Source organism: Plecotus auritus (genome assembly GCF_963455305.1).
Source record: "Plecotus auritus genome assembly, chromosome: 6".
Lineage (NCBI taxonomy): Eukaryota > Metazoa > Chordata > Mammalia > Chiroptera > Vespertilionidae > Plecotus > Plecotus auritus.
The window spans coordinates 27,729,002-27,748,960 of record NC_137773.1 but is presented as its reverse complement, the minus strand read 5'-3'; the positions used below and the strand labels follow the sequence as shown (position 1 = coordinate 27,748,960).

Below are 19,959 nucleotides of genomic sequence, written 5' to 3'. Positions count from 1 at the left end.
TCAGAGGGAGCAGTCAGAAGGCCTCAGCTATGGAGCTGGCATTTTTAAGTGGAGACCTAAAGTAAAGTGAGAGAATGAGCCATGTGGATACCTGGGGGAGGAACATTACAGGCAAAAATTCCTCAGGTTTGGGCTCATGCATCAGGGACCCAGAAATACCTCTTAGAGAATAAGAAGGTATTCTTAAGTGACTAGAAGGAAAAAAAGGTCTTACACCAATGGTGCATAACCTGAGGTTATGCATTAAGGGTGAAAATATTGCTTTCTCCTTGTCTTGCATCACAAATGTATAGGATGACAGTTTGTACATACTAGTTTCCTTCACAGGAGACTGAGGTTTCCTGCTGGCTCAATCACAACTACGCAATCCTCATCTGATCAGCTCATACTTTCCATCTTTTTCTTCTTCTGTCTCAGACTCCTTGTTACCTCCTTTTTCATTCCAAATCACTGAGTCAATTCCTCTGTTTTCCATTCATCCCCACACTTACCTCTATGAAGTTTCAATTATGCCTTCCTTGGGACAAGTTTAACATCCTTCAAGTGCACATTTTAAAAAGAAAATTGGGCGGGAGGTGGAACAGGTATGAAGATCACCAGAACAGCGATTTTCAATCTTTTTCATCTCATGGAACACATAAACTAAGTACTAAAATTTGGTGACACACTAAAAATATTTTTTGACAACCAGACAAGAAATATAGGTGTAATTTTGGTCTATTCACACCTATGTTTATTGTTGACAACAATACTGGCTAAAAATAACAACAGCCAACACGATCTAAGGGAAAAGAGGTCAGTGCCCCTGTCGCAATAGTCAGGTATTGCATGTTTTTAACGTTCTCTCAGCACACTAGAGTGCCTCTTACGGCACAGCACACTGGCTGAAAATCGCTGCACTGGAAGGTCACCGAAGAGCTCTCTGTGATGTTGGGGACTTGTTTTTGTTTTTTTTTAATCTTCTTTATCTCTGTACTAGAAGCCCGATGCAAAAAATTCGTGCAAGAGTAGGCCTTCCTTCCCCCAGCTGCCGGCACCGGCTTCCCTCTGGCACCCAGGACCCGGGCTTCCCTTGCAGCCCCAGCTTTGTCAGGAAGGTCGTCCAGTCTAATTAGCATATTATGCTTTTAATATTATAGATTCCAATGTCTAGCTCCATGTTTGCTGCTGATAATGCAGCTGGAAGGAACTTTGCAATCATGAGAGGTTAACCTCCCATTCCACCCATCTCAACAATTCCTTTCTAAGAACAAGCATTTGTGTATCTCTCACCTGTTACCAACACAAGGTGACAGGCTGCTTATATACTTCCCAGTATTCACACAGAACCACAAGCATAGAAAAATCTAATTTAACCAGACACTGAAATTAGAATTTAGAGCTTTCATTTTCTTTTTCCAGGCGTCTCTTAATTCTAACTTTTCCCTTTGCCTTCACTTTTCTCTTTTAAATATGTCTGTGGTACCCCCTCAAAGCACTGTGCAGTCCTATTAAATGACATTATTGGTTAAAAGGGTCACGTATCTCTAATATACTGAATTAGAGATTTCACCTATTTTCCTTTAAAATCATTTCTTTTCCTTTGATTGTATGTAAAATTTGGTACCCACAAACTATACCAACACAAGCCCATTGTATGTGTTTAGTTATAAGAAACATTTTCTACCTAAATGAAAACTCCATCCACCTTCATGTTAACAGAATTGGGAGATTTAAAGAGTAAAAATATAAAACCAAAATTAGCAATAAAGCAATTCTGCCATGCTATAATGGCTCTGTAGCCCCTCTCCTTAGCCACTGAAAACTTGTAAGTCATTTTTGGGGGAGAAAGAATATTTGAGAAAAAAGGTTGTTTTCAGTACAAACACAGGAAACAAAGTTCTTAAGCCACAAAGAAATTCAGCACTAACAGCATGGGTTACAAAAGGTATATCCTATTTTTAGTGCCACTGCGTGTATCTTTATGATTTCAAAGGTTGTGTGGGATCCATTACAAGTCTAGCATTTTACAAATAAACATGACTAAATTAAAAAAACAACAACACAGTAATAACAACCAAAATTCAGTTTTTAATTTTTATGCCTTTAAAAAAGTTTATATTAATTTGAGAGAGCGGGAGAGAGGGAGAAACATTGATTGTCTGCCTCTTGCATGCCCCCTATTGGGGATTTAACCCGCAATCCGAGAATGTGCCCCGACTGGCATGGAACCTGCTACTTCTCATGCGTGGGGCAATGCTCAACCAACTGAGACACACAGGCTAGGGCCACTTCGTTTTTAAAAGTACTTTCACTAAGATAGCAGAAAATTTCTTTTCAGGTTATGAGGAATAAAATAGGAAATGTGTGAAGTTTACATAATTCTTAAACTATTTTATGGGTGTAAATAATTTTAGTAGACTTGAGTTGTTCTTGTCATAATGATTGTCAGACAGTTAATTCCTTGATACATGGAGAACAGGAATGGGGAATTAAAGTATTCTGGAGATTGTTGCAGAAATTTACATTTATTTATATCATCACAGGCTAAGGCAAAGACAGGCCATCTTACTTACTAGACAAAAACTAGTCATGAAAAAAAAAATCAAGTGTAGAGGTGAGTAATCTCTATTTTTTGTGAACTATGTCAGGAAAAGGGAATATATAAGGTAACATACAGGTCCTTGATAGCTTAAAGGGAACAAACCAGAACTTAACCACTTAAGCACTGTACACTTCAGATTAGTCACCTTGGAAAGCTAAGAGCTTATTTCAGAGTTATTCAACACAGTTTTAAACATCTTCTATAGAAATACCTACATGGGTGTGTGTGTGTGTATATGTATATATATATAACCTCAATGAAATCAAATGTTGTAATTTTGGAGAGAATTAAAATTCTATATTTCTGGCCAAAACTGGTTTGGCTCAGTGGATAGAGCGTCAACCTGCGGACTGAAAGGTCCCAGGTTTGATTCCGGTCAAGGGCATGTATCTTGGTTGCGGGCACATCCCCAGTAGGAGGTGTGCAGGAGGCAGCTGATCGATGTTTCTCTCTCATCGATGTTTCTAACTCTCTATCCCTCTCCCTTCCTCTCTGTAAAATATTAATAAAATATATATTTAAAAAAAGTTCTATATTTCTGGAAGAACTCAAATAATTTGGAATCACATAAATAAGGTAAATGATCAAGCTACTAGTAAGTAATATATTCGGTACATTTTCTTTTTTAAAAAATATATTTTATTGATTTCAGAGAGGAAGGGAGAGATAGAAACATCAATGATGAGAGAGAATCATCGATTGGCTGCCTCTGGCATGCCCCACACCAGGGATCAAGCCCGCAACCCAGGCATGTGCCATGACCTCCTGTCCCATAGGTCAGCGCTCAACCACTGAGCCATGCCGGCCAGGCTCAATACATTTTCTGATCAAGCAAGAATATTTAGGTATTACTATAGTGTAATGAATTAGTCCAGTTTTCTTTTATGGCTTACAAGGTGGTTCTGAAGGCAATTTCAGAAAAGGAATAATACATATAGCCTCCTATGGTGGAGGCTTAGAAATACAACTTTTATTTTGGGTTTTCTGTTTTAAACAAAATTAATCTATTTTATAGTCACACTCTGTCCTTAATAAACTCAGCTAGATTCCTGTTGACAAATTTCATGTAGCATTCTAATTAAATTTTTTAATGTTTCTCTTTAAGAAAACTGCCTACAAACTTAAAAGTTACAGTTTATATTGATATGTTTACCAATTTAAAATACCATTTCTGTACTTGGCTCTTTATCATATAAAAAAAGAGCTTTATAACTTTGGTTAATGCATCAAATTGTCTTAAGTTTTTTTCAACCACTTGACTAGTAAAGAAAATGTTAGTAAGTGTAGTTTATAAGTAAGTTTCATAATTCTCAAAATTTATGCACTTAGGATAAATTTTGGTATTCATCACAGTCAGAAGCTCCATTTCACACATCTTTGCTAAATATAATAAACATAAAAAGAATTTAAAGCTGATAACTTCATTCCTATTTTCAGGAAATGAATAAGAATCTTTACATATTTGTTTTTAAAAGATTACCAAACAATAAAACAGAAAAAGGATATTCTAGCTAGAGCATTTATTAATAAAAAGATCACACTGTGGGTGAAGTTATCAATATGGCTATTAAATTTAGAGGCTTAACCAATATTTGACAAAATCAACTGAAAAGCAAGCAATAGAAAAAAATCATTGTAAATATGATGATCTTGGCAGCAGAGAGCTTTAAAGATAGTAGTCCGTATGAAATTAGGATCCATGTGCCTTGAAATATCACACATAATAGGCACTGAAAAAGTCTAAATGCTTGATGAATAGAAAACACCTACACAGGCAGATGCCCCATGTATTCAGCCAATGGGGGTCATGCTGGTTTGTACTCAATAGATTTGGCGGAGCTTTAAAAATTCCACCTTGAATTTTTATAGTACATTTTAATTTTCAAAGTAAATGATTATACAAATGATTATACAAATATATGCAGGAGAGCAGAGGTTTGATCCCATTTCTCCTTTAAATATTTAAAGATTCAATGATGACAAAAATTTTAAAGATCTAGGAGGAATTTCTATCACAAAATTATATTTCCCTACAAAACAGTATTAACTTTCCCTGATTTTTCATTTTTTCTCTTTAAATGTTTCACCTGTAAAAATAAGATAAATAACAGCTGACTCTGTAATACACAGATATTGACAGAATCAATAACTTAATATAGGAAGTAGAATTAGAAACCTTTATAGGGCTAAGAGGTTTAAATGAAATGAATGCATACAAAGTCCTCTGCTGCCACATAATTATTATGTTCAATATTATTAGAAAAAGAGGATGAAAATATACTAAAAAGAATGTGAACACTGTCTATTTTTAAAAATCTAAACTAGTTGTTTCATAAACCCCTACCTAATCTGTATCATGTTTCAGGTCTCTAGAACTAGAGACCAGATGTTAAAAAGAAGCCCCTTGGGGAGCTTAGATACTGAGAAAGGATATTCAGCCCAGCAACACCACTAGCTAATTCTGTGATATTTCTCTAGACACTCTCTATGGATGAAAACATAAGAATATGAGTCGATGAACTTGTAAGTTCCTTTAACCTCTCATCTAAAATCATTGTTATCTAACACTTAAATCCAGTTCTGAGAATACACGGGACCCTCACCTCTCTGGCACTGCTAACAACAGTGTTTACATATGTCTATGTACCACCAACTACATTATTTTAAATTTTTATCTCATAAAAATACCAAATCTGGGTTCATTTTTTCCTCTTACCTTTATAATACAACAAAAAAATGCCCAAGAACAAACTTTGTGTACCATTCCCTACCACAATTGCCTCCGTCACTAAAGTGATGTTAAGAGAATTGTAGAAATTTAAACAGAAACACATACACACACATTTTGAAAATAATCCTATCTAATAAAAGAGTAATATGCAAATTGACCATACCTCTGCTACAACCACAAGCCACGCCCACCAGCCAATCAGGAGGGAATATGCAAATAAACCCAACCAAGATGGCCACAGCCACAGAGAGCAGGAGGGAGGCTTGGGTTTCCTTGGCAATGGAGGAAGCCAAGCTTTCCGCCTGCCCTTGCCATCCCAGGCCTCCACTCCAGGCTACAAAGTTTCAATTATAGAAGATAAATAAATCCAAACAGAAATGGCAGCAGCCACGGAGCTGGAGAGAGCAGGAGGCTAGGGTTGCCCATGGCAATGGAGGAAGCCAAGCTTCTGCAGCCCTGGCCTGCTTTGGCCTCCGCTTAAGGCTACAAAGTTTCAATTATAGAAGATACATAAATCCCAACAGAAATGGCTGCCGCCACGGAACAAGCAGAAGGCTTGGCTCCGCTCCAGGCTACAAAGTTTCAATTGTAGAAGATAAATAAATCCCAGATCCCAGGGCCTCTGCTTGGGTCGCCAGGGGGTGTGGCCAGCCTGCAAACCACCACAGGCCCCTCGCCAGTTCGCCCCACACCCCAAGGGAACCCCCACCCTGATCCGGGACACCCTTCAGGGCAAACTAGCTGGCCCCCACCCATGCACCAGGCCTCTATCCTATCTAATAAAAGAGTAATATGCAGATTGACCATCACTCCAACACACAAGATGGCTGCCCCCATGTGGACACAAGATGGCCACCACAAGATGGCCAGCAGGGAGGGCAGTTGGGAGGAACCAGGCCTGCAAGGGAGGGCAGTTGTGGGTGATCAGGCCAGCAGGGGAGGGCAGTTGGGAGGGACCAGGCCTGCAAGGGAGGGCAGTTGGGGGCAATCAAGCCTGCTGGGGAGGGCAGTCAGGGTTGACCCGGCCAGCAGAGGAGGGAAGTTGGGGGTGACTGGGCCTGCAGGGAAGGGCAGTTGGGGGGGACCCAGGCCTCCAGGGGAGATCATTTGGGGGGTACCAGGCCTGCAGGGGAGGGCAGTTATGGGTGACCAGTCCTGCAGGGAAAGGCAGTTAGGGGCAAACAGACTGGCAGGGGAGCAGTTAGGCATCAATCAGGCTGGCAGGGGAGTGGTTAGGGGGTGATCAGGCTGGCAGGCAGAAGTGGTTAGAGGCAATCAGGAAGGCCAGTAGGCGAGCAGTTGGGAGCCAGCAGTCCTGGATTATGAGAGGGATGTCCGACTGCCCGTTTAGGCCTGATCCCAGTGGGACAGTTGGACATCCCTTGAGGGGTCCCAAATTGGAGAGGGTGCAGGCTGGGCTGAGGGACACACCCACCCCGTGCACGAATGGGCCTCTAGTTACTATGTAATTGAAAAAGTATTTTGATTCCAAAACACCTAATTATTCAAGGTCATAGACTGGCTCAGCTCAGCCTTTGAACTCAAGTCTGATTTTTAGTCTAGTTATTTTCTACTATTTCTATTATTTAATAACTAAATCATATGTTTGAAAGGGATTAGAGGGTTTTTTGTGTTTTTTTTTAAAAAAGCACCAAATTTGCAATTTAAATCATCTTGAAATTAAGAAAGCCCTTATTCTCAGTTATTACAAAACAAAACAACAAAACATTACAACAACAACAAAGTAAAACAGTGTTCATAACAAACTGGTAGAACTTTAATGTTCAATATGTGACCATAATAAGGTCATAAGTCATTGCATTGCCCCAAACATGAATAATAAACCATAAACTAAGTTATTTGTTCATTTCACAATATCTTTTAAAAATTGGCTATCAAATAAACTTTCATAATAGACACAGTTAAATATTATGGAAAAATTATGAAATAAACTAGAATAAAGGCTAATTTTATTTTAAAAAGAAAGAAAAGTAATCATATATTGTAAATGGATGTCCTAAACATTGCATACTTAGGTTGAACTCTCAAATTGTTAGTTACAAAAATAAAAATTCTATGTAAGATACTGTGATACACATTTACAACTATTCATATCATTAAACCTTTCTTTCCCCATATATATATTTGGTTCACTTCAGGGTAAATGAAATCAATCCTATATAATAAAGAGCTAATATGCTAATTAGACCTGAAGGCGGAACAGCCTTCCAGAATGACCATCTGGAACGAGCAGTGGGCGGGGCTGCAGGGCCACAAGGCAACCAGGGCCTCAAGGGCTGAGCCCCTTGCGTGAATTTCCTGCATCGGGCCTCTCATTCGAAAATAACAGGTATGTTTATTAAATTTGCTGCACTGTAGACACTGTTAATCTTGTTGAAACTTGTTGAAAAGAAAAAATATTTTAAAGCACTCAAAATTAATATTTGAATTACTCTGTAAAAGTATGTTTAAGCATGCAGCTCTACCAAGATAATCAGCCATTAATATTTAAACTGGCCAAGAGATAAATTAGGGGATGACACACTTCCATTCAAAATAATTGGTTTTAAGGACCATAGTGCAATATAAGTAGTTTAAAAGATTGTCTAGCAATTGCAGAACCCTATAATTTATTCTACATATAACCCAGCATTAAATGAAAATTTAATAACCTAGCAAAAAGTACACAACCCATGGAAATATATTACTAAAGGAAAGGGTTGATTCCATAGTCAGATGACAATGAATATAAAAGCATGCTATAAAATATGGTTATAACAAGATAGCATCATTGTTTCAACTACATTCCAGTAATTAGATTTTCAATGATTAAATAGCAGCTTAAATAAAAACTAGACAAATATGAACTTGATCTTAGCTGAAGTAATCTAAAAAGAATTAAAATGTTCATTCCATCCTTTTTTTGGGTAATAAAGTCTAGCAAAAGCCAACAACATGACCAGATAAACAGGGCTATATTGCCACAATTAGCTTTTGATTTCTTTCTCAAATTAAAGACACTAAAGTGTAATCCTGGCTGATACACTCCTTTATACATAAACAGAGCTCCAAATTTTTCTCTTTTTAGTTCTCTGAATTAATGACAGTTGGCCAAATTGTTGGTTTTTGGAATAGTTCTTGATATTTCTAAACTTTTCTCCTACCATTCCACACTTCTGCTCCTTCTTCTCCCAAACCCCGCCACCCTGCCTTCCCCATAACACTCATTAATTCAAAAAATCCATTGGAAATCCTGTATTTAAAGGGCATTTGTGATGGTAGTGAGGAAAAAAAGAGGCAACCTGACAAAAATAACTTGTTTCGGGATTGAAATAACTGTCTACAATGAATTTTGAATTTGAACTGCAATAAAATAGAACATTTTCTAAATTATATCTTAATGTGTAAAATGAATTTTAAAAATCACCATTAAAAGTAAAGCTCTAATCTAGTTTAGCATAGAAACAATCGCACACAATTCAAAGGGAAAGGAGCCCTAGCTGGTTTGGCTCAGTGGATAGAACATTGGCCTGCAGACTGAAGGGTCCCAGGTTCGAGTCTGGTCAAGGGGCACATGCCCAGTTGTGGGCTCAATCTCCAGTAGGAGGCAGCTGATCAATGTTTCTCTATCATCATAGATGTTTCTATCTCTCTCTCTCCCCCCCTCCCTTCCTCTCTGAAATTAATAAAAATATATTTTAAAAGGGGGGGGGACACTACACTAATGAATCTTTTCTTTAATGAAAGTCCTCCACAGGAATATTTTTATTTACTTGAAAAAATACAAAGTCTACGTAGAATAAACTAGAAAAAAGAGAGAGAGAGAGAGAGCAGTTGGCCCTGTGAAACTACAAAAATAAGGAAAGCATGGGCTTTTAAACCCTCTGTAAAGGTTAATAAGGAATTGATATTTTTCAGTTATAGCTTAATTCAACAAATTTTTCTTAAAAATTCTTTTACAACACAATTCACAAATATATATATATGTAATTATATATATATTTTTTCCATGACTCAGAAATATGGAAGCAAGTGCCCTTTAATTTGGCAAATACTTATAAATACTGCATTACACAATTATCAGAATATCCTTAGAAGAATAAAAGCACAAACTTGTTTTTCCTATTTAATTTGTTCACTTAAAATTTCAGGGGTCCTCAAACTTTTTAAACAGAGGCAAGTTCACTGTCCCTCAGACCATTGGAGAGCCGGACTATAGTTTAAAAAAAACAACTATGAACAAATTCCTATGTGCACTGCGGGCCCGGGACGAGTCGGCTGCTAAGCAGGACAGGCAGCGGCACCCAGTGGGCCAGATAAATGTCCTTGGCGGGCCGCATGTGGCCCGCGGGCTGTAGTTTGAGGACGCCTGAATAGTAGTATACAATGAGAACTCACTGCTAATTAAAATTTAGTGTGATCTTTAAAGAAGGAAAAAATTTGTTTTAAGAAATATGCCCCAGACTTATGTTAAACCCAATGTAAATTAAGATTTTCTAACAACAAGGCTATTTTAATCACTTACAGTCCAGAGTGGATAAGCCTTATGTAACCAACCAATTAATACAGATGCTCTTTCACATCAGGCACTCATACTAAAATAAATCCTTTTGATCCAATCTCTAAAATCTCAAAAGGCCCCTACAGTGATCTCTACCCACATATGAATTCCACTATTAATACAATATGCATTTAACCTACTTTTATGCAAAGTGTGTTTCAGAATAAGTCATAAAATTTATAGACATTCAACAATATACTGAAAGTGGTCAGACTAACTAAAATATCTGCAACACCAACAGACAAAACCAAAAGAGCGTTATAATAAAAATCACGTTATCAATTACAAAAATATCATGGGTTAGCCAAAGAAACATCACCCGAAATAATTTCAATAAAATCTGACCACACATTAGTCACACATTTCTGTAATCATTCCACACTAAATGGATACACGAAACACAGAGTGTGAGTTACCTTTTTTAATCTTTTACTAAAACAGCCATAGCTAAGTACAGGGTTTAAAAAAAGATTCTTACCATAAAGCTGAAAATAAATAAGCAAAAGCAAATCTCCTTTAACATTTAGCAATCATTTTATATGAGTGAATATCAGAAATATTAAGATTAAAAAAAGACATTGAAAGACTCATTGCTAGAACCTATGAGAGGGGATGGGAGGGGGAGAGGAAGAATGTAAAGAAGTATCCAATTAAAAGGGGATAAATAAATTCAAAACAAAATATTTTCCTTATGCCTCCTCTACTTCCGAAGAAACATTCTATTCAATGTTAATAATAAAAACGAGCAAGGGACAGAATTTGCTCCACTCATCCCATGTAGGTCTTCACTTTCATTATCTTAATAAAATTAGACATACATGCAATTAATGAGAAAGGTTAAAATAGACAGATTTTTGTAGCTTCATTAGGTGCTAATCATCAGAGCCCTAAACCCCAAGACCGAGTTTATAAATTCATCTTGCATCCTTCTCTCTCTCCAATAATCTTATGCTTCAGAAACTTTTAACACCGAAGTTTCAACATAATCCCAATAAAAGCTCTAACTCCGCCTGAAACCATTTACTTCCCTGCCCCTTTTCAGCAGTTTCGCCCTCAATGCTAAAGTGAAACAATGTTGAAAATCAAATTATGCAGAAATCAAATCAAATTATGCAGAAATATGCCTTCATGGATGTTACAACTTTATGCTAAATTCATTGAATTTCAGTATTTAAAAAGCATATTAAGTTATAATGGCTAGTTCATTTTACTTAACGAACGTATATGAATATCAATAAGATTTCTCTTGTTTTACTATCAATGAATGAACTCCTAACTTGACTATGTTCAATCACAACATTCATAATTTTACTATTTAATGTGGTAATTGGAAACTGTGCTATGGTTACACATCAGAAGGAACTACCTTCCGCTCTAGACGGTGTAGCTTAGTGGTTGAGTGCCATCCCATGTATCAAGAGGCCATCCTCAGATTCCCATTCCTGCAGGGCTTGGGGCTCCACCCCCAGTAGGGGGCATGCAGGAGGCAGCCGGTTGATTTCTCTCTCTCTCTCTCTCTCTCTCTCTAAAATCAGTAAAAACATATTCTTTAAAAAAAAAAATGAGTTAAAAAAAAAAGGAACTACCTTCCCCTCAAAACAGTGTGAATTTTTTTTAAGCTTTCTGAGAAAAAATTTTAAGTATCATCTTAAAAAGTCAAATTATTATTTCTTTTTATGTAAAAGGAATGCAAGTGAAGTTATTAGCATTTAATATTTTTATATAAAAAGTCAGAAAGTCTGTACTCAATACAGTTGTGGTCTCACTATATTGATTTATCGGTTAATCATTCAGGGTCACGGTCATACCTAATGTTTGGCTAGAACCAAGTAGCATATAGAGAGAAGAAAGCAACCAATTTTAGTTTATGTCAGGGTTATTGTTTAGAAACAATAGAGTAATTCAATGATGGTTAGAAAAGAAACATTGTTTCAATTTATTTGGAAGAAGCTTTGTTCTGGGTAATCATAATTCTCAATGTTAATGCCAAAAGGTATAAAATTTTCAAATATTACCAAGTAATTCTCTACAAATTATTATACCTTATCACTAGGACACACAGGTTTGTAATTCAAATCACACATAGGCATAAAAATAATTATTGCATTAGATATTAAAGAATCTCAAAAGAGCCACATCATCATAAGATTGCTATGAGGCTCAAATTAAAAATACGAAGGTACTTTCTTTACATGTCATAAATTACTATCAAAGGTATTATAATGATCTATGAGCAACTATGTTCACCTGACTTATGCTCCAGATCTCATGGGGCTTAATGAAAGTTCATTGTAAATGGAAAATAACCTTGTTCCATGCATTTTTTATAGTAAGGAAAATGGTAACAATACCTTGGTAATTATCAGAACAAAATGCATTAATAATCACTAAGAATTTCCTAAAATATATTATTTTACTTTGTACAATTACATGCTTTTATATAAATCAATATAATAACTTCTTTCAGATAACTTCCTACAGATAGCTTAGTCCAGTGGTCGGCAAACTGCGGCTCGGGAGCCAAATGCAGCTCTTTGGCCCCTTGAGTGTGGCTCTTCCACAAAATACCACGGCCTGGGCGAGTCTATTTTGAAGAAGTGGCGTTAGAAGAAGTTTAAGTTTAAAAAATTTGGCTCTCAAAAGAAATTTCAATCGTTGTATTGTTGATATTTGGCTCTGTTGACTAATGAGTTTGCCGACCACTGGAGCACATTCAACCATGAATTCCACTGCCAAAAATTTGAGATTAAAAAACTTAAAACACGGCATGTCTTCTAACATTTAAACAGAATAGTTTATGTGGTAAGAAATAACTCAAATCTCTTTACTGAAAACATATTCAACCTCAATTCAGAATGACAGCAATTCAAAGCTTGGAGTAGTGTTCTTTTACCGGAAGATAATTATTATTTAAATAATAGACTAGTAGTAGGTTGCTTACATTTAGACACACAAGAACCAAGGTGTTATTTTTCTGATGAGAAACAACTAAGCCTTTGAAAGGAATAAAACACAGCCTAAATCTAAGTGTAAAATTCTTCCCAAACAAGAAAAGCTTCCTATGTAAGGCGGGGAAGAAGAGACACCTCTCTTAGGACATCCCTTTAACAGAAAAAGTATTTTAAAGGAAGTTTTAAATAAAATCTCCAGTGATTAGTTAATGGGAACAATGACTATCACTAACATTTAAGAAAAAACTTGAAATGCTTATGTACAAATAAATCACTGTGCCTACTATGCCTTTAAAAAAACAACCACCACTGATTGTCTCTACAATCACATTTTAAAATATTTTCCTTCACACACAGAATGTGGTATACAACCCAGTATTTATCTGAATTGGGGATGGGGTGCAGGTACAGAACTACCAACAGGTACATCTAAATTTAGAACTTTTTCCAAGTAATTCTATTTTAATAGATCCTTTGGATGTCAAACAGAAATGTCAGTACACTTATAAATGACTGAGAAAAAAGAAACAAAGAAAAGCATCAAATGACGATGGGAATTGAAGCTTAACAATATTGGCCATCAGTTTCTACTTAAGAAGTTGTGGGAACATTTGAAAGTAAAATTTTGTTTTGCACCCTGTTGCCACCAATTCCTTTTTTAAAGAGACTGATCAGCAAACAAGACTTGGCTACTTTAGGTCAGGAACCTCATAAGCAAGTCCTTTGCCTAATACTATGGTCACATACATTGTTCACTGCATTACTTTGACTTATTGTTAGTACTTCTAATTTTTAACCCTTTAATCTCGCTACATTTCACAAGTGTGCAAATACAGCAGCACAACTCTTGGTTATGTAAAGTATAAAGGGTTCTTTTCATTGTAATGTAAGCGTATTCTAAAACAGCTTAAATGAACATGCACAATGAACATGCTGTATCTGCAAACATTAAAACCTCTTGAACTTATACAATTTTTAATTAAGATACCTGTTAATGAGCAGTATTTTTTTTTAAATAGAATTTTCAACCATTGGCCAAAGGGATACTGAATGCCAATATTCAGACAAAAACCTGAAATAGTTATGTACAGAAATATCACTTAGGCTGTCTACCATGTCTACTTTAAAAAACTCCTTAAACTTATTCACATGAAGAAGCACATTAATTGCTGGAGAAAACATACAAATAAATGAATATTTAAATCTACCAATCTGTCTCAGACTTAAGAAATAGAAAACCAATCTTACCTTGAATAGCCATTAGAAAAAACGGATCGCCCCGGGAAGTTCAAAGTTCCCAAGGAAGTCAAGTTGTCATCTCCAGATCCTTGGCACCTATTCCAATTTTCTGAACCAACAGGGATTGGTGGAATGACATTAAAAACAGGTTTCTGATCCTGCTGTTGAGAAAGGGATGCTGTATTCATGTCATAGTGGTACATCTGTCCCCCAGAGGTACTCACACCGTGAACAGAAATGGCAGACATTTTATTACCAATTATATTTGCCCCAGAAAAACTTTCCTGACAGTAAACTGGGCCCAGTCTCTCCTGCTTAATTACTCCAGGGGTGCAGAGTTCGATGAAATCTTCTTCTTTCTCTGTTTTCACTTGGGGCAGTGTCACACTGCTGGGGCTTGGTAAGATCAGATCTCCATTATCCTTAATTTTAGGTTTAGTATCTGGTAAAACGAGAGGCTTACAGTCCTCATTTGAGTTTCCTTCCAAAAGGAATGGATCATCCTCTCCTCCCAAAGGAGAAAGCAAACAGTTTTCATCTATCAAGAGGTCTGCTCTCCAAGGGCTCTCATTCATCTCTTTACCTGGGGACCCAGAAGGAAACTCCAAATCCTGCAAAATGTCGAAGGTTCTTTGGTCTGTGGTATACAACTTCACATTGCCACTGTTGGTGCCAGTCTGGCTCTTCAAATTTTGCTGTTCTGAAGACGCATCAGATTGTGTTTTTGGAAACTCCTTCTCTGTGGGGGCAACAGAAACAGTAGCAGACGCTGAACTCTTGGGATTCTCTGGAACAATGGTCGACTTATTGAGGTTTGCAATGCTTTCTTCCAGAAGCCGAAAGTCTGTTTCCCCAGAGGAAAGGCTGATTTGGCTCGGTTGTGGGAATCCCAGGTCATTTCCCATCACCTTTGTTTCTGTCTCTCCCATATACAGTCCCATTGAGAGTGAAACTGCCTGGGACAGATCTGGCTGCTGCGCATTGCTTCCTGAGCCTTTTGGAAAATCAACCAAAAGTCCTTGCTGCTTGGGGTCTGACAGAGAAGCAGCAGCCAGTGAGGATGAAGATGCAGAAACCTTCACAGTAGCTCCTCCCCTTAGGGTTTTATAGAAGTCCATCACTTTTCCTCTCTCTCCAACAAGCACACTGCTGGGGATTTCTTCTCTACTGGGGGAGCCTAATGATTCCTTCGAGTCCATCAATGAATATCAGCTACAAAAAAAAAAAAAAAAAAGAGGGGGGGGGGGACATAATAAGCTATAAAGTCACATTATCTCTGTGATCCAATTAGTAAGAGCTTGTTAAATGAACCTTTTAAGTTAACTCTGAATCTAATTCCTCGTTATCAGAAGAGTAGTTTCTGTCATCCAGAATAAAAAAGCCATGCATGTCCCCTGCTCCCATTCAGTGTGCCACACTTCAAAGTACAATACAGTCCATTTGCATGGCTGAGAACAAAATTGTATCAAACTAAGCTTGGCTATTCATCCTGACACTCACAGAACTGCAACTTTGTTAATTATAGACATTATCATTCATTACATCTGATTATTCTAAAGGTTAGAGTTGATGCCAAAGTATTTAATTAAAAAAAGAATTATGATCGTTAAAATTCCTGCCTCTTTCCAATCAAGGTTTTTCTGAGAATCAATACACATAAAATTTGATAAGTACTATGATAGAATTCTTTATCTGATTACTCCCCAATTCAGCTACTAGCTAGCTAGTCATACATTCAAGCCTTTTAGTACAACCTCCATGCACATTTTATCTGAAAAATAAACAATGATGATTCTGCTTATCTTCCAATAGGCTAGGAAAAGGCTCTTATTTTTAACTCATATTTCTTATTGAATGTACCTGTTGAATAGTGCCTGCCTTCAAATATGACATACCAAATGAAATACATTGTATAAAGGCCAACTGAAATTTAGATTTTAAAAAGCAGAAGAGAATATAGGTTTTTTCACTACAACTTTAGCTTATTTAAATATAACAAATGCAGTGCCTCTCAATCCGTACAACACAATAAAATATAGATGACGCTACATTTCTTTAAAGCTGCTTAAGATACTCAGTATAAAACAACATCTTTCTATATAAAGACGTTTCCTTTCCAATTTTTTAACTACTGAACAAGAGAAAAACCAAGAACTCTAAAATCATACTCGTATAAATCCACGCGGGAAAAAATCCTGTAAAAAATGCTGATAATTTTCTCTGCGTTCTAAACCACCTACGACAACTCTGAGCCTGTTCTCAAGACAGGATGTTGTTTTTTTTTAAAAAAAACACAAAAACGGGCAAAGACTTTGATAAGCATATTTGCGACATGATAGTCAAATCTCACGCAAATGAAAGGAAACTTGTCCTGTATAGAGACTTTAAAAAACATAAATTTCACTGGCACTCACTGAAAATGGAGTGCGATGAAGGTAGAAGGGTGAAATGTGTCGCTACAAATCTTGGTGGTAAATTGCTTATCGCCCCCCCCCCCCCCGCCCTTTTATCTGATAACGATCTTTAAACACTAGGCATCAAGTGGAACCTAATGAATTTCCACACCGTTTTGACAGCTGCCTTCCAACTCTAAACCAAAACAATGCCTCAAAAAACGAAAACGATCCCTTCTTCCAAGGGCTTTAGCCCCCAGTTTACGTTGCAAATAACTGACAACTCAAGGAACCACGCTATGGGGGTCTTCAGGGGCAGTACAAGGCTGCCATGATCAAGCCTGCAACCCAAATGTCAAACGCGCGACTTGTCAAAAATCGCACCAGAAAACGGCAACGACTAGGGAGGGTCTTTTTGGAAAAGGGTCACTTATAAAAGTCAGGTGAGAAATACTGCCAAACCTCAGCTTGGGGGTGGGGGGTGGAGGTGGGGGTGCGAGGTTAAAGAGAAATGTGCCTAGACCTGTTGCGTTCTTTCCCGACACGCCCACTCCTACCCGAGATCGCCAGCCCCGGCCAAAGTCTCCAAGTTGCAGGCGGTCAGCCCCCTGCGTGTGTGCGCTCACCCACACTCACACCCGCGAGCCCGCCAGAAGTGGGACGCGCTGGAGCCTCGACAGAAACCCTGACGCGCTCGGCGCACCAGGGTGGAGTGGAAATACTCGGGCGAACATAATTCAGAAGCGGCTTGGTATTCACCATAAAAATGGGTATCTGGGCACCCCCCCCCCCCGGAAGGCAAAGGAAGGGGACTTGGAAAACAACAAAAAAAGAGAGGCTGGAAACCCGAGGCAGCCAGACCAGGCTCCACTCGCAGAGTCAGAGCCCAGTTTCCTCCCCCTCGGCCCGACCGGGGGACGGCGGCCCAGGGAGAGGAAGAACCCAGCGCTGGCACCCGCGCACTGCCCTTTCGTCACCGCCACTCGGCCCTCGCCAGCCCCCACCCCCACTCCCCGAGGCTAATAAAAGTTTGCAGGCTCCCGCGGCGGCCCCCGAACAGCACCTCCGGGGAGCGAGCGCCCGCGCGGGCCCTGGCTGCCAGCTCTTACCTCTGCTGGAGGCACCGCTCACCCACCACTGTCCACAGCTTCCACGGCAGTCCAGATAAACAACTTAGCATGTGAAAGAGGGAGATTTTTTTCCTGAAAGAGGGAAGTAAATAACCGCCCCCTTCTCCAAGGGTTGGGGGGAGCCCCTATCTAAGAAAAGTCTAGCATTTCTCAGCTGACAAGCCAGCCCCCGCCCCGAGCCCGTCTCTTCGGGCTGGGTCTCGGGCGCGCGTCCTCCGTCCGGGCGCCTGGCTGCTGGCTCCGGCCGCTCGGGCGGCGGCGTCTCCTTCTACCCACTAGAATCCGTCCCCGACGGACGGGCGGCGACTCGGGCTCCCGTCACCGACTCGAGATCGCAAAATGGAGGAGGAGGAGAGGAGAGGAGAGGGGAGGGAGTGCGGACACGCGAAAGGGCCGCCCCGCCGCGGCGAGCGAGCGGGATGGAGGGGGTGGAAGCGGGCGGAGGCGGTGCCACGGCGCGCACACTCTCGCACACACGCGCTCCCACTCCACCCCCGGGCGCTCCCCGCCCAAGGGGCCGCGCGGCGGCGGCGGGGAACGGTGCAACCTGTTGGCGACGCTCGGCAACTGCACGGGTGTCCGCAGCCCCTGCCCCCACGCCCTCCGCGCGGGCCCCTCCACCCCGGCCCCGACAGCGCCTGCACGCCCGCGGCCCCGGCGTGGCCCCCGCCCAGGCACCCCGCCGCCGCCCCCGGGCCGCGCGGGGATTGTCCTCGCCCACCCAACCCCCAGGAAAAAGGAGAGGAGGCGGGGGCAGACCTAGTCTCTCAGGGAGCGCTCATGAGGGAAACCGAGTTTCTCTAGTTTCTCTTCTGCCTCCTTCCCGCCTCCGCCCAGCTCCGCGACTCCCGACCCACTCGGGAGCTCGCCCTGTCCCTCGGCGGCAATCGCCACCGGCACCCCTGCGGCTGACAGCGGGCTGGCTAGGGGGGCCTGGGCGCGGCCCGCAGGAGCCGCGGGGGTGGTCCGCGCCGCCGCCCCCGGGCCGAGTTGCGCGAAGTGTGTCACTGAGCACGGGGCTGCGGGGTTGCACGGAAACGGTGCCGCAGCGTCTCTGCCGCGCTCGGGGCCGTTCAGCCCGACACGCCCTCTGGGGAGGCCTCCGGGAGAGCAGGGCAGAGGAAGGGGTCGGCGCATACGTACTCTGGGCGCGGGGGCAGTTGCGTGCCGGTAGGTCCCCCACCCCCGCACCGTCTGGGCGGCCGGGTTGCACCCGCCGCCGCCGCACTCTCGCTCCGGAGAGAAGTTGCAAGCAGAACCCACCCTCCCCCGCGTCCGGCCGGCCCCCACCCTCTTTCCCGAGTCTCCCAGGCGGCGGCGGCGGCGGCAGAAGGAGGCTCTGCCTGCCAAGTTCAACCCCCACCCTCACCCCCAGCGCGCTCACACTGGAAGGAAGTTGCACGCCAGAAGCAAAACCTCCGGCGAGCTGCATTTCTTTGCACTTTTCCCCCCATTATTTTTAAGGAAAGCAGGGGGTGGCAGGCCTAAAAGCAAGTTGCAGGCGAAATAGTAAGTTGCTGGTAAAGTACGCCCTCACCCCCAAACTCCTGACCTCTCCTGCCATCCCCCCCGGGACCCGCTTCCAAGCGTCCTGGGGAGGCCCCTCCGCGAATCTTGACGTTGGCTGCACGCGACTCCATGCACCGCCCACCCTTTCGTGTCAACGGGACCCCAGCCCGTCCTAATAAAACGAAACGCACGCAGCTTTAAAATATCAGCGTTCAACTCCCTCCAGCTGTTCCCGTTACGCGCCTCCCCTTCAGTCCCAGGGAAACACATGGCCAACCCCCTAGGAGAGGGGCTGGGGCCGGGGGTGTCCCCGCGGGAGGTGCCCGCCCAGCCCCCTGCCCCACTCGCTGCGACCGGGGGGCTGGGGCGACGCGGGGACCGAGCCTCCTACCTGGTGCAGCACATACTATGATTTTTGCGACTCGGGAAAAGGTGGTGCTGTGTGTCTTTAGCGTTTCGGGAGGTAACTTGTGCGCCCCCACAGGTGACAGCGCTTGCCAGCTCCTGCCGGGGGCGGAGGCTGCCGCTGCTCCACCTCGTCCCTGCCCGGAGCGCGGCGCAGCCACTCTCTGCACAGGCCGCGCTGACTCGGACGCGGCCGCCTCTGCTCTGACATCTTCCAGAGGAGTGGGAGGCGCGTGCCGGAAGCCGCCGCCGCCATCTTGGTAAAGGGCGCTGACGCCGCCCGGCCGCGCGGCCACCATCTTGGCAAAGAGTCTAGCTCGGGGCCTCCGGAGTCGCCCTTCCTCGCTTCTGAGGGGTGTCGCGCCTCGGGGGTGGTCGGGTGTGACAGGCGAGGAAGAAGCTTTCAGCCAGCTGCTCCTCTTGAGGCGCCCTAGGCGCGCTTCCTTCAGGGTAGCC

General features: G+C 41.7%; 1 protein-coding gene across 4 annotated transcripts in view; it reads right to left on the bottom strand.

The window, feature by feature from the left end:
• The window catches only part of NR3C1 (nuclear receptor subfamily 3 group C member 1), a 107,094-nt gene extending 87,385 nt beyond the window's left edge, over positions 1-19,709 (bottom strand). The window contains exons 1-2 of one of the 4 annotated variants that reach the window (XM_080672264.1): positions 19,490-19,709; positions 14,076-15,278 (exon numbers count right to left, since the gene is read on the bottom strand). In XM_080672264.1, coding sequence (XP_080528390.1) covers positions 14,076-15,265 — 1,190 coding nt within the window. In that variant the 5' untranslated portion in view covers positions 15,266-15,278; positions 19,490-19,709. Of the gene's footprint in view, positions 1-14,075; positions 15,279-17,568; positions 17,995-18,732; positions 18,847-19,141; positions 19,319-19,489 lie in introns of those variants that run through there. The other 3 variants (XM_080672266.1, XM_080672265.1, XM_080672263.1) reach the window with 3 other exon arrangements.
• Between the last annotated feature and the right edge of the window lie 250 nt (positions 19,710-19,959).